The following is a 14,427-nucleotide window of genomic DNA, read 5'->3' on the forward strand; positions in this document are numbered from 1 at the left end:
CAAGAGTACATGAACACCAACTGGCTACAAAAAGACACGACCAATACGCACATGGTCAAGGAGAACCACGACTTCGACTGGGACAACACCAAGATCCTGGGACAGGCTAGGCAGAGACAAGCACGAGAATTCCTGGAAGCATGGCACCCCACAAAGCATGCTATTAATAAACACATTGAACTTGACCACATATACATTCCACTACGGAGGAAACCCGGAAGTGAGGCAATCCATCGCAATGGACCCCAGACTTTTAAAAACCAGGCAGGAAAACACACTGATGCTTCATCAGAGGCTACACTGAAGACGTTACCAAGCACGGTAGCGAAACGTCTGTGGAACAACAAACCAGCTCGGCGAGCCAACCAACCTCAACACTCACAACCCAAGCTACAGATCTACTCCAAAACCTTATAACCTTTAAAATAAAAAGGTTAGATTCAATCCTGCAGAAGTTCAAATTTTGGGAGCAATGCATTATAAGTTGCCCTAAGTTGTTGAGATGAGGTTGTAAACTTCACTGACATTATTGTAACTGGGTATGTCTGGGATTTCACTCTGGCTTTCTCCACAGCACTACAAGAAGCTGCAGAAAGATTTGAGGAGTTGAAAACCCAAAGGGAAACAAGACAGGCACAAGAGGACAAACGAAATGAAAAGAAACCACCGCCGTACAAACACATCAAGGTATAGATTGTTACCTTCCTCCAGAATATACCCACCACATTGTACCATATTGCACCAAATATATCCAGACTGCTGAATGCTGTGCTGGATGCTGAATAGTATACTGCTGTGATAAAATGTAGCATGCCATAGTACATTTACCACATGCATGTGGTAAAGCAAAGTTTAAAAAAAAAAGGCCAGGGTGTTCCTGCTGCTCTGCATATGACACCCAACAAACAGGGTTTCCAGTCATAGGCAGTAAAGGCAGCCTGAAATCGGGCATGCCTACAATTTGACAAGGAGACTTGTTAAAAAAAAAAGAAGTAAATTTAAGCTGAAGCAAAAACAAAGTTGCTGGAAAAGCTCAGCAGGTCTGGCAACATCGGTGAAGAATGAAACCAAGTTAACGTTTCGGGTCCGGTGACCCTTCCTCAGAACTGGAAGTAATGAAGGTCCTTATTTCTTTGTGCTTCACAAACGAAAAGGACATTGGTAACATTCAATATGAGAAATAATTCAGATCATTTTCGTTTGAGAATTCCTACTTTGAGCATCCTCCACATGAGTTGACAGGTTTTTCTCCCTGTCCTTTCCTGTAGTGTTAGTTTTAATACGGAGAATGACAACTGGTTCCTCTTTCCCAATTCCTTTCATGCACTTCAAAATATCTTACCCTAGCACCATATAAGCAATACTTCTCCCTCATTGGCAGTTGGGACTTCAGAAGATGTATCCATCACTACAGTGTTTTGGTTGTCATTCTTTCTTCCTCTATATACCTTCAGGCAGTGAGTATGTCTGACCTGTTGGACAGAACCAGTTCCTATGGTTCATTCACATAGGTTTTGCTCTCCTGCCATAGCTGTCTCGTTCTTGTGGATTTTCTAGTATTGTGACTCAGGTGAAATGGTTTCAGTATAGGCAGGTTACATATTTTATATATAATAACTTATCTAAAAAATAGAACAAAAATAACTAATCTGATTCTTGGTGTAGCATTAGAAAGATAAACTGTATTAGTACTTGGAACGTTAGTTAATTATAAATATTTCTATTATCTTTCGAATACAAGAGCTGTGATATTTTTGCAGCTTTGTACTAATGTGTGTGAATACTTTGTTCGGTCTGATGTCATAGCTGATGTTTCTTTGTGTGAAATGGTAATTTAGTATTAACATTGATTTTGGCCATTACATGCGTGGTGGTACTTCCATCACACAACGTGACTGCAAAACATAAGTTGAACCAAATTTCAAAGTTTACTGTGATTGAGAAAATTAAACTTCAGTTGAAAGGGTATGGAAAAAAATACAACGTCTCTGATGTTCAGGGTTAAAATCAATCGAGAAATTGTAGTGAGAGTTGAAAAGTAAAAAAAGAACTAAAAATTCTGAACATTCATATGTACATGAATGGGGGAAATGTGCCATATTGTCTGTTTCTTCATCTAGTAGACAGCATATTTCCATTTAAATCTTTGTAAAAAATGAAAAATAATTTTAGCTAGGAATTATATGTGCCTTTGAAATTCTGTCATTATACATCTAGTGCTTCATTCACAAGAAAATAGGTTTCATTTTTGATATTGTTACTGTATTAATTGACTTGTTTGAGGAGGAGCCAAACCATCCTACCTGAAAAGAAACATCTCTGGTATGTATTTCTCCAAGTATGCATTCAGGTGGCAGCTTTTTAAATTTAGTAGGCAGTTAATGTTTTGATCTTGATTACTTTTTGAACACGTTTACCAGCCTGTCTTATACCAACCTTTAAAAATGACCGAGACTAAAACGTTTTTGGAGGCAATGGCAAAAATAAAAGGACTGCTGCATAAGAGTCTTATGTACATTAAAATTTAAGTAAGTTGCCAACTTTAATTTGATACTACTGAAAAACCAGCTAAATTTAAGATACACTGCTAAAATGTTACAAATTGCTATTTATTTAGTTTAATTTGGTAATTATGGCCTAAGTGAAAGTCTGGCATATTGTCTGTCTGATGATGTCTGAATTCTGGGCCATGTAATTGGTATTGGGGGTTCATTTAAAAATGTGATCAGAAATATAAACTGAATCACAAAGGAGTAATTGCTTAACCAAAATAAAGGCATCACGGCTTGGGTTGGTAGGATTATGTTCCTAGCTGATTTTTCTTCTTTGGAGGAATCAATGTCCTATTTCCCGTAAGTTTACTTTCATACTCTTACCTTCTGTCCCTTACTTCTCAGCTCTTACTCCTGACCAACTATGATCAGATTCTCCTTAACCTCATCACCACCACACAGCCTCTATGTTCCATTGCTATTTCCACCACTTCCAGAGTGATGCCATTATCACATATATAATTGTTCCCTTTCAGCTTCTGAAGTGATGATTTCCTCTGCTAGACCCTGTTTATCACCACCTCCAACATTGCCTTCCCTTCCTAGAGTTCCTTTCAATGTAAGCATGGTTGGTACTACAATTGCTGTTTTACTTCCGATCTTCTTACTGTCTAGATCCCAAACACTCCTTCCAGGTGGATTTACTTCCACATGTCTCAATTTAGTACCCTGTGGTCACTGCTGACAATGCCATCCCTTGTGTCAGGCAATACTAAGCACAAATTTGATGATCATTTTGCTGAGCACCAGAGTAAGGGTTGCATGCGTGTCTCTGAGCTTCCAGTTGCCTGCTATTTTAATTCTGTACTCCGATTCTGAACTCTGTGCTTAGCCATGTACATAGTTTCAATGAAGCTCAAAATAAGCTTAAGGAACAACATCTCACCTCTCAACTGGGCACTTTACAGTCTTCTGGACTTATTAGTAATCCTAGATCATAACCAGTACTTCCTTTTTGTGTTTTGGATAACAGCTGTTGACAACTATACTGCATTTTCCTACTAACATCTTCTCTAGGCATGTTTTTTGTTTCTTTTCTATCCCCTTTTGCCTCCCATGATTATTGGTTTTGTCGTCATCACTTTCCTGTCTTCCACCCCTCTCATAACTTCCACTTTATCAGAGATCTTTCCTTTTTCTTTTGTTCTTTTTCTCTCTCTCCCCTTTCCCTGCCTCTGTACTTGTTTCAAACCTGTCATGTCTCTTTTTTCTGGTTCTGTTAAAAGGCCATCAACTTGAAGTGTTAACTCTTTCTCTCTTCTCACATGCTGCCAAACCTGCTGAGTGTTTGCATAATTTTCTGTTTTTATTTCAGATTTCCATTAACCATAGCATTTTGCTTTTGCAGTGTCCGATTTCAGTGTGTAGTTTGGACTTCTTGCAAGGAATGATTATTCTGTCTGTGTTATATAAATTAATATTCTAAACTCGGTAAATAAGTGTACTTTTATTACCAACTGTAGAAAGATAATTAAGTAATGACTAATCATTGAAATTTACCACTTGTCTTTCCATCAAGGTAAACAAAGCTGTGGGTAAGGCTCAGATTTTCACTGTTGATCCATCTGAGATTCCACGCTGCAATTGTAAGCCAACTGATGAGAATCCTTGTGGGATAGACTCCGAATGTCTGAACAGGATGTTAATGTATGAGTGCCATCCAGCTGTCTGTCCTGCAGGAGAAAAATGCCAGAACCAGTGCTTCACTAAGCGTCAATACCCTGAAGTAGAAATTTTGAAAACTGCAGGAAGAGGCTGGGGTTTACTTGCTAAATATAACATTAAGAAGGTGAGAAATTTGCCTCTACATTTAGATTCTAAATCATTAAAAAGTTTAGTACTATGGTCTCATTCAGGGAAGGACCAGACTGTTTCAACTGAGATGAAAACATTATCTGTATTCAGTTGATGATCTCCTTTGTTGTACACAGCCGTACTTGCTACCACTGGTTTTTCCAACTCTGGTACGGCTAACTATTTAAAAACTGAAAAATCGTCAATGGAAAATTACTTTCATGCTGAAAGTACTTCATTGTGTTTTGTTCTTTTTCAAAGTAGGAGTTTTAATGAAGTCACTGTTTGGCATTATCATTATTAAAATACCTTCACAGTAGCTGGTGGATAAATGCACTGACCAGTGTGACGCTAAGATACAATGAACAGATTTTCTAGTTTGGGAAACCAGTGGGATATTGTAGTTAAATTCAGTATGCCAAGCATATATAGAGGGGAAAAAAATAGTGTGCCTGGTCCTGATACAAGTCACTCAGCGTGGAACTTCACATGTGTGCATTGTTGTAAGAATAGGATTGGGACTTCAGCAAACCTTCCCAAGTTGGACAGTTTGTTGATATTAGCTGATTTTAGATTAGTGCTATTTAAAATCTGGCTCTTGGTCATGGGCATCCATGAACTGCATCAGTCTTACAATATAGCTCCCTTATCCCAGCAGCACATGCATAAACATGTGGAACTTTGGGTCCATGAACATAGTGTTGGAATAAGAGACCTATATTTACCAGTGTGATCACTAGAAGCTGGATCATAGAAATGTCATTTGGAATTGAAATTGAAATATAAATAATGTAACACATTGCAATATCTGGTTAGGATTAAGTTAATAAATGTTAACGATAATTTAGCCAGAATTGGCTTTCTATGCTGGCATAAATTGAGTCTCCTAATATCTACAGGGATATCATAGCTGGTAAGAAAAAGAATAGCCGGTAACTTATACCCATTGATACACAACATCAAAACATGCGCTGATATGAAACCCTGTGGACCCTACTGGAACACTTCCCACACCTTGCAAAGTGATGACAGCCCTACATCTTGATGATACACCACTTGGTTGTCAGCAGACATCACCAACTGCAAAGCTTATAATTGAACCAGAGTGACAAAGTCACTGCAACACAGAGGAGGCCATTGACCCATCACACTTGTGCTGGCTTTTCAAAGGGACAGTTCATCTAGTACCTCTCCCCAGTCTTCACCTCTTAGGCCTGCACATTCCTCTTTACAGATAATAATCCAGTTCTTTCTTGAATACCTCAGGTGAGTCCGCCTACATCACACTCTCAGGCAGTGCATTCCAGATCCCATGAAGTCACAGTGAGAAAACGTCTTCCTCACGTCATCATTAGTTCTTTGCCAGTTACCTTAAATTTGTGCCCTCTTGTTCTCTACTCTCTTATTAGTTGGGGTGGTGTTTCCCTAGCTGCCCAGACTACTCATGATTTTGAATATTCTATCAAATCTTATCTTCGCCTTCTCTAAGGAAAACCGTTCCAACTTTTCCAATCTAACTATGTAACTGAAGTTCTTCTGGAACCATTCTCGTGAATCCTTACTGCACCCACTCTGATGCCTTCTCATCCTTCCTAAAGTGTGGTGTTCAGACTACTACAGACTACTACACACTACTGCGGCAACTCTGAGTGGTGAAGTCCCAGGTTTCAACTTTCCATGGAAAATCTGGAGACCTGTTAATGACTTAAAATGGGCCAGGGATGATGTGGCAGATTTCTCCACATGAGGAACAGCTCAATTTGTGACTGTGGCCATGCATGTGAGACAATCACATATATACTGAACTTCTGCCCTGAGGGATGCACTTCTGGTGGCATTGCAACTATGCCTCAGCTGAAACTTCATCTGGTCCACTTATTTAAGGAAAAATATGTTGGTTTTGGCGGCAGTCCAGAGGAGGTGAATTAGTTTGATTCCGGGTTTGCACGGATTTTCTTGTGAGGCGAGATTGAGTAGATTGGGCCTGTTTAGAAGAATGCGATGTGACTTTATCAAAACTTACAAGACTCTCGGGGATTTGACAGGTTTGATGCCAATAGAACCAGAGGGCATAATCCCTTCGTAAGGGATCACCCATTTAAGACCGAGATAGGGAGGATTTTTTTTTCTTCTGAGAGTAGCCAGTCTTTGGATTTCTTTATTGTAGAGAGCTGTCAAGACTGAGATAGACAAATTGTTACTCAGTATGGAAGTCGAAGGTTAGAGGTATAAGGCAGGAAAGTAGAGTTGAGGATCGAGATCAACCATGAATCATTGAATGGCAGACCAGAATTGATGGGCCTTAAGGCCTACTTCTCTTACATTTTATCGTCTGATAGTCTTAAGTTCTGGGGCTGCCAGGATTGTGACAGCTGTTAGTCAATCTGGTGATATTTCAGACAGATAGGATTTCCAGATGTTTCCCTTATTCGTGCTGCTGCAACATTTTATGGCTTCTGGGTGGCTTCCCTCCTTTGGAAACTAACCAACTTCTTATTCTGGGAATGGTAAGACTGTGAAACTCGTGAAATGGTGCTATATATTATCTGATGAAATATAGTTTTATAATTCTTGATTTATTTCTTCTCACTGATAATAAAATTGGAAGAATCAGTTGGACATTAAATATAATCTGTGTTGCTACTTTGACAATTATAGGGATTTAAAGTACTCTCCAATTATAGAGATTCAGAGTACTAATTTTGACTCTATTTTAAGTGTATCATGTAAAACCTCTCAAGAACAATGCTTCAGCATTTGATATCTGCTGTGTTCATGTTCACACTGCTGAATCTGTACCTCTGTTATAGGGACAGTTTGTGAATGAGTACGTGGGTGAGGTGATAGATGAGGAAGAATGTTATGCTCGAATAAAATATGCACAAGAACATGACATCACCAACTTCTACATGCTTACTCTTGACAAGGTAATTTGAAAAACTAAAGTCTCTCTGGAACTAAAAGTAGAATGATCATACCAGCACCATTACTGATCTCTAATCAGATGATCCTCAGAATTAGGACATGTGATATTGTCAACCAATAATTGAGATGAGTGGCAATGGATGATGAGTGGTTTGTATGTCTTTGGAATCAGTATTTGAATGTAGCCTGCACTGATGGGATTGATGCCTCTTCTGCTGGCTGAGGGTTGTTTTCAAGTGAAATTGAGAAATTGTATTGGAGTTCTTACTGGCAATAGCCCATAGTACAAAATTGCTTCTTACTCACAACTAATTATTAATCTCAGAGATTGTAGGATGGCATTTAATTGCCAAGTCTGACCTATGTGTGTTTGGTACCATATTAAGAAGATCTTCTGTGTCTTAAATGAAAAGTGTTCTGTTTTCTCCAGCACAGATATTCCTCATCTCACTCGTACCAAAAAACTGGCAAAATAGTTTAGAGCAATGATATACTACATCCTTAGAAATGGCATGCATGTTTTGTCTGCCTAGATTAAACACTAGGCACATTCTACAGAGGGAGCAAGTAAACATGATTTGGTCACTTGCCAGCCTTTATTTCTTTGTGTCTTTCAGCACCTCATTTTACATGTGTTTGTCTGATTGCTTTCTGTATTAACTGTTTGTAAGCACTCAACCATTGAAGGTTATTAGTGGAAGATTTTCTTTTATCAAATGATAAATTGTCAAATGATGATAAACTTGTGAAATGCCACTTTCAAGTTCAATATAAGCTTATAATGCTGCTCTATTTAATAAACTTAATTGAGATAAAACTTTTATTTAGATCTGAAATAAATTTGGATACATTTAGCTCTGTGTTATTGTGTTGCCAAAGATGTTCAACTATTGCTAGGATTTTCTGATGCAATGTATTTAGAAAGTACAGATATCCCCTGTTTAGCACTCCTGATGTGTTCCTAAAAAAAAGCAGGTTAAATTGAAACATGCTAAACAAAATCACTTGCCTAAAGAACAGCAAGCAATATTACATTTCTGATGTAATCTACATTAAAAATCTGTTGGTTGCCTTGAACATCAGTAGCCCAAAATCCTCTCTAACTTTATAATTATTAATAACTGAAGAATGACACTGCCTGATGGTCACCCATTTCCTCACTGCCTGTGTACTTCAGAGCTGCAGTGTGACAGCTCCCTCAACTTTTGGTAGTCATGTAGACTCTGCCTCATGAGTGCACACAAGTGACTTGAGCTGCCTCTCACATTCTAAAACATGGAGCTCAAGCTTGTACAGTCAGTGTCGCTTCCTAAAGATGTGACCATCTGGGACACATGGTGTGTCCATGACTTCACACATCTACATGTACACTCCACTTGGGTGAGCTAGCCTGCCACTGTGTAACTTTAAAACTCATTTATTACAATTAGAATAGGAGAAAAACTTTGCAGTACTCACTAGTCAGCTTTTTCCCCCTTAATAAAGTATGAGCCAACTACAGGAGGCAGCTCCCAGTGCAGACTCCTCTTATACACTCTTTTCATTCTCTTGGGCCACTCCCTTCTCTAGGTGATGCTGACAGCCTGTCTCAGGATCCTTACCTCGCCTGTTCCTCTTCGGGCTTCACATCCTGCTTGCTTCCCTTCGTGATCTTGCTGCTTTCCACCTTTCTTCTGCTCCCTGAACCCCTCACCTCATCCCCAGCTTTCTGCTTCAAACTCTGACCCTCCTATTTCACCATTTCCCTCTTCATCTTCCTTGCTTTCCTCTCCTAAAATCTTGGTGTGAGCAATGGTTGAGAAAGGGGGTAAATGAGCAACAGCAGTTTTGACTGATTGGAAAGTGTGGACAAGGTGGCAGAATATGACAAGCAGGTGAGTTAAGCGAAACAGTGAGTCGGGGCATTAGGAAAGAAAGTGGCAAACACGAAGGTCAAGAGAGTGGATCAGGGGCAGTCAGGGAATGAAGCACCAAAATGGAGAGGTGGTGAACTGTAATGTTGGGGTGGGAAACAGAGAGGTGACAAGTAAGAGGGTTAGGGGAGCAAGTGACAAAAAGATGGTTCCGTATCCAAAAAGCGCATGCTGAAATAAAAAAAATGAAGACAGTCCTCTTCAGGGAACAACCCTAGCTTCCACATGTGCCAAACATGCCATTAGAATGCAGTGTAAGGGATATACCTGTACTCTTAATTCATAATCTCATAAAGTAAAGGTTTTCAAAATATCAGAATGTATCATTCATTCTCAGACTTCTACAAAATCCTTTATATTGCCATGTTTTATTTTCCTGAAATAAATTCTTTGTGGTCACATTTATTTTTATCTGCTGTGTTAAGATTTTGCAGAATACTTCACACAATGAGACTGCATTTCTAAACTCCTTATAGCATATGTAAGTTTTTAACTGTGAATTTTTGTATCAACAGGACCGGATTATTGATGCAGGCCCAAAAGGAAATTATTCACGCTTCATGAATCACAGTTGTAAGCCAAACTGTGAGACACAGAAATGGACAGTGAATGGAGATACTCGAGTTGGACTATTTGCTTTATGTGATATTGCTGTTGGTAAGGAATAATTTGAGGTTAGAGCTTAAAATATATACCAGTGTGGAATCATCATGTAATTGTATTCGAGTGGATATTAAATGGTGTAAAGTCTGAAACCAATGTAATCATTTGTTAAAGCGTAATGTAAAGTTTGATGTACTGTTGATATGGGTAGATTTCCAAAATAAAATGCAGGAATAGTGCCGTGAGGTTTAGAAAGTTGGTTAAGCAGACCTTTGGTTTACATCTTGTTCTAATTGTTACAGTATGCCAACTGAATCATGTTCAAGGGTTGGTACCATTTCTAGATCCAATCTGCTTATTGATGTTGCAATTAGCAGGCTGCCCCTGCGTTCGTCATTCGTGTTTAATCAAACAGCAGGCTGAGGATACAGGAGGGCCAGTCAGAAGCCAACCTGTGAGGGAGGTCAGCAGCTTTCACTTTATCTTTGATAAGAGTAGAGGTACAATGCTTGGGGGTGCGAAGGAGGAGTTCTGCAATGAGAGCACGGTGAGGAGGAAGGCGTCAGAATGATTTTCTTCAGCCAAAGCATTCTGCGGCTGCAGGCTGCATAAAAGACTTCTAAATGTGAGATCTCCACCTACTTTAACTGCATTTTACCATTTTTCCCAATTATTCACCAATCAGATCTAAAGTTAAAGCCAGTTTGTCCTCCTGCAATGTATATCTTCTTGTGAGCTAGTGAGCCATGCACATTGCTGAGCTCCAGTCAACTTTGGTAGATGCACAAAAATTCAAGTTTACTGCCAAATCAACTCCATTAACTGCCACATTCTGATGGGTTGCCATTCTTACCTTGGGCGCACCTCTGGGTGTAGTGTGAGGAAGCAGTCAGAGAGCCCGCCTAATGCTTTACAAGGAGCAGGAGTAAGCCATTCAGCCATTTGAGCCTGTTACCATTCATAGAATCCCTACAGTGTGGAAACAGGCCCTTCAGCCCAACAAGTCCACACCGACCCTTGGAGCATCCCACCCAGACCCATACCCCTATAACCCACCTAATCTACACATCCTTGCACACTACGGGCAATTTAGCATGGCCAATCCACCTAGCCTGCACATCTTTGGACTGTGGGAGGAAACTGGAGCACCTGGAGGAAACCCACACAGACACGGGGAGAATGTGCAAACTCCACACAGACAGTCGCCCGAGGCTGAAATCGAACCCGGGTCCCTGGTGCTGTGAGGCAGCAGTGCTAACCACTGAGCCACCATGCCGCCCTCTTAAACAAGGAATGGTAGATGTAAAGCGCAGGCACCGCTGGGATTTGAAACCAGGATCTCTTGTTTACTAGACAAGCGCGTTAACCAACTAATCCACCGGCGCCACACTAAGCTATTAGGACATAGAACGTAGCTGAGCAGATTGTAACCTCAAATCCTGCTCATGATAACTTCCCTCCCACTTGCTCAACAAGGATCCATCTACCTCTAAAAAATATTCAAGGATTCTCCTCCCACCAAATTTCAGAAAATTTCAAACACTTGCGATCTCTGGGACAAAATATAGACCTAATCTCTGTTGAATTGGTCAGTCCTAATCTTAAACAGTTCTCAATTCTCCCATAAGAGGAAACATCAACCCTGTCAAAACCCCTCAGAATCTTGTACATTTCAGTGAAGTTGGTTCTTACTCTTAAACGTCATCCTCACCTGTCAGCCTGTCCGCATAAAACAACTCACTCATTCTAGATGTTAGTCTCGTAAACCTTCTCTGAACTGTTTCCAACACATTTATGTCCTCCCTGAAATAAGATAACTAAAACTCTGCATAGTACTCAAGATGTGATCTCCTCAGTGTCTTGTGTAGCATAATCTCCCTACTTCAGTATTCAGTTCCCCTTGCGATAAATGATAACATTCTATTATTTCTTGATGTACCTACACTTAATATTTTGTGATATGCAGAAGTACACCAAATTACTCTTCATCTCAAGCTTTACAGTCACACCTCATTTAAATAATATGCTTCTTTTTCATCCTTCCTCGCAAAGAGGATAATTTTCCCATGTCCTATTCTATTTGCCAGATCTTTAACCACTCACTTAATTTGTCTATGCACCTCTGAAGCAATCTTATGTCTTCTTCACACCTTAGTTTCTTACCTATCTTTGTGTCATCAATAAGCTTGCTAAGCATACCTTCTGTTTCTTCATCCAATTAATTTAAATAAATTCCATTTCCAAATTTCTTAGTGGTAACCATACCCCTCACCCCTCCCCAACCTCCAAAGCTGTTCCATAAAGTCGATAAAGTTCTAGCTAAAGGCATCAAATGTGATCTTTTGTATCTTTCAATTTAATACTTAATCAAGTAAACCAATTCACTGGGCATATTTTTAAAAAGTACTTTTTTATTGTATAAAAATCAAAAGAACTGCGGATGCTGTAAATCAGAAACAAAAATAGAGATTGCTGGAGAAGCTCAGTGGGCCTGGCAGCATCTGTGGAGAGAAATTAGAGTTAACATTTTGGGTCGAGTTCTGAGGAAGGGTCACTTGACCCAAAATGTTAACTCTAATTTCTCTCCACAGATGCTGCCAGACCTACTGAGCTTTTCCAGCAATCTGTATTTTTGACTCATCAAATATTATTATTTCTTAGAAAAAGCCTTGTATACTTTCTGCAAATTTTGAAACATACACATTTTACATATCTAGCGCTTAAAAAGAGCTACCTTGGTACATTAACTAACAGAAGTCCACAATGACTGAAGAATTATTATTACGTTAGCATTCTGCTTACCCATATTCTATTTTGGCATTACACATTGACTTTCAACTTCTGCGCGCTATCATTCATTTGCACAATCTTTATGTAATAAACCGGGGAGTTTAGAAAAATACAGATCACAATTCAATCTTCCTGAACATATGTACCCCAGCATCATTCACTCTCATGGTTAAGAATCTGAATGCAAAATTAGCAACAAAATTAGAACTTGATAACAAATCAACAACTTAGTTGTAAGATCTAATGAACAATGCATATATACATGGCTTTTGAACTGTATTTTTCAGTTTTTCTGTGTAGTTCGATCAAGACAGCTTAGGAACAATCAGTCTATGTAGAACTTCCTGAGATAAATTTAAAATTTCATTATAATAATATAATAAAGGAGCATTGGCTTTTAAAATTGACTTTGAATCTTATATAGGAACAGAATAATAGATTGATATAGTACATCATTTATTATGTATTATAAACCTAGGCATGAGGTTATTGGAACTAGGGGGATATGTTCTCCCTTTTATGCAGAAAATTGAGTTTTTTTTCCCCAATGAGAGCCATATGGAGGGCCTGATGGGAAAGTAAAGTAGAGACCAAAACCAGATCAGCCATGATGTATTTGAATGGTAGAACCGGTTGAAAGGTGTAAATGGCCTCTTATTCCCACTAAGCCTTATTTTAAAGGAGTGGAATATATTATAATTGCATACTAAATTCCGTAATTGTTTAGGGTGTCTCTGATTAACATTTTTAAAAAGGCAATGCCTAGAAACTAAGGAACGCTAAGATGTGAAGAGAGCAAATAAACTTAGGTGAGTGTTGTGGGCTTCTAGCACAGAGCTTTAAGTTAACAGAAATATACGTTGGAAGTTTGGGCATACCTGATTTTGTACTGTATGATTTCCACCCCCATTGCTTCTTATAACAGTAATTTGTGAGATTCAATAATTGGGCATGAACCATATTCCTGTGAAATGTGTGTATTTATTTACGTAAACGCATCGGAAAGCAGTTAACACAAGAATGTAACTTCACATTTACTTTAATTGTCTGTCTGAAAATTTCTTTGTGACATTTAGGAATTCACAAGGTATGGTTTTGATATGATTGGTAACTATGTCATGGGAAGGTGAAATGCAAATCTAATCACACTGATACTTTTGCAGGGTCCGAACTAACATTTAACTACCACCTTGAATGCTTGGGCACTGGAAAAACAATTTGTAAATGTGGGGCTCCAAACTGCAGTGGCTATCTAGGTGTACCACCCAAGGTAGGACTTCTCTTTCCTCATTCTTCATATAACCACAAATATGCATCACATTTTAAACTACTTTATACAGGCTTAATTATTCATTTATTTATTTTTCACTTTGAGAATCTGTAGTCTACAATACTGTAGTCAGAAAATTGTTCTGAATTAACATGAAAATGAATTTATCTGAAAATTGATTAAACTTTAATAAACTAAATAAAAGTATTGTGCAAAATGTTTTGCAATTACAAAGCACAATAAAAACTAGAAGAGGAAATTTTTAATCTTAATGATGAAAAAACTTGCACCAGTTAATGAAGTGCTGTAGGTCATTGCGTATAAGTCAATCTGGTGTATAAGACAACCTCATTTAAAATGTTTTCGTTGTAGTTAGAGCTATCCTTATGGAATTGATTCATTCAATATAATTTGAATTACTGGGTTATGTTTTCTATTTGCATTTCAAAACGGCAGCTACCAACAATAATGGTTCAGATTTATACTTGATGTATGAATCAACTTCTATTTTTTTGAGGGATTATAAGGTTGACTTGTATGCTGTCATCTATGGCACTTAGTGTAGTCACTGCTGTTTTGT

At 38.6% G+C, this 14,427-nt stretch overlaps 2 protein-coding genes across 2 annotated transcripts in view; one reads left to right on the forward strand and one right to left on the reverse strand.

Annotated features, from left to right (window-relative positions):
* The window catches only part of LOC109934747 (histone-lysine N-methyltransferase NSD2-like), a 26,125-nt gene extending 12,164 nt beyond the window's left edge, over window positions 1–13,961 (forward strand). Inside the window, exons 2-7 of the mRNA XM_048603916.1 lie at window positions 575–687; window positions 4,072–4,341; window positions 7,157–7,273; window positions 9,700–9,841; window positions 13,741–13,847; window positions 13,953–13,961. Coding sequence (XP_048459873.1) covers window positions 575–687; window positions 4,072–4,341; window positions 7,157–7,273; window positions 9,700–9,841; window positions 13,741–13,847; window positions 13,953–13,961 — 758 coding nt within the window. The remainder of the gene's footprint in view (window positions 1–574; window positions 688–4,071; window positions 4,342–7,156; window positions 7,274–9,699; window positions 9,842–13,740; window positions 13,848–13,952) is intronic.
* A 1-nt stretch (window position 13,962) lies between these two features.
* LOC125484570 overlaps window positions 13,963–14,427 on the reverse strand; it is a 23,243-nt gene continuing 22,778 nt past the window's right edge. The window contains exon 6 of the mRNA XM_048603917.1: window positions 13,963–13,970. Coding sequence (XP_048459874.1) covers window positions 13,963–13,970 — 8 coding nt within the window. The remainder of the gene's footprint in view (window positions 13,971–14,427) is intronic.

Source organism: Rhincodon typus, chromosome 12 (genome assembly GCF_021869965.1).
Source record: "Rhincodon typus isolate 14 chromosome 12, sRhiTyp1.1, whole genome shotgun sequence".
In the NCBI taxonomy this organism is placed as follows: domain Eukaryota; kingdom Metazoa; phylum Chordata; class Chondrichthyes; order Orectolobiformes; family Rhincodontidae; genus Rhincodon; species Rhincodon typus.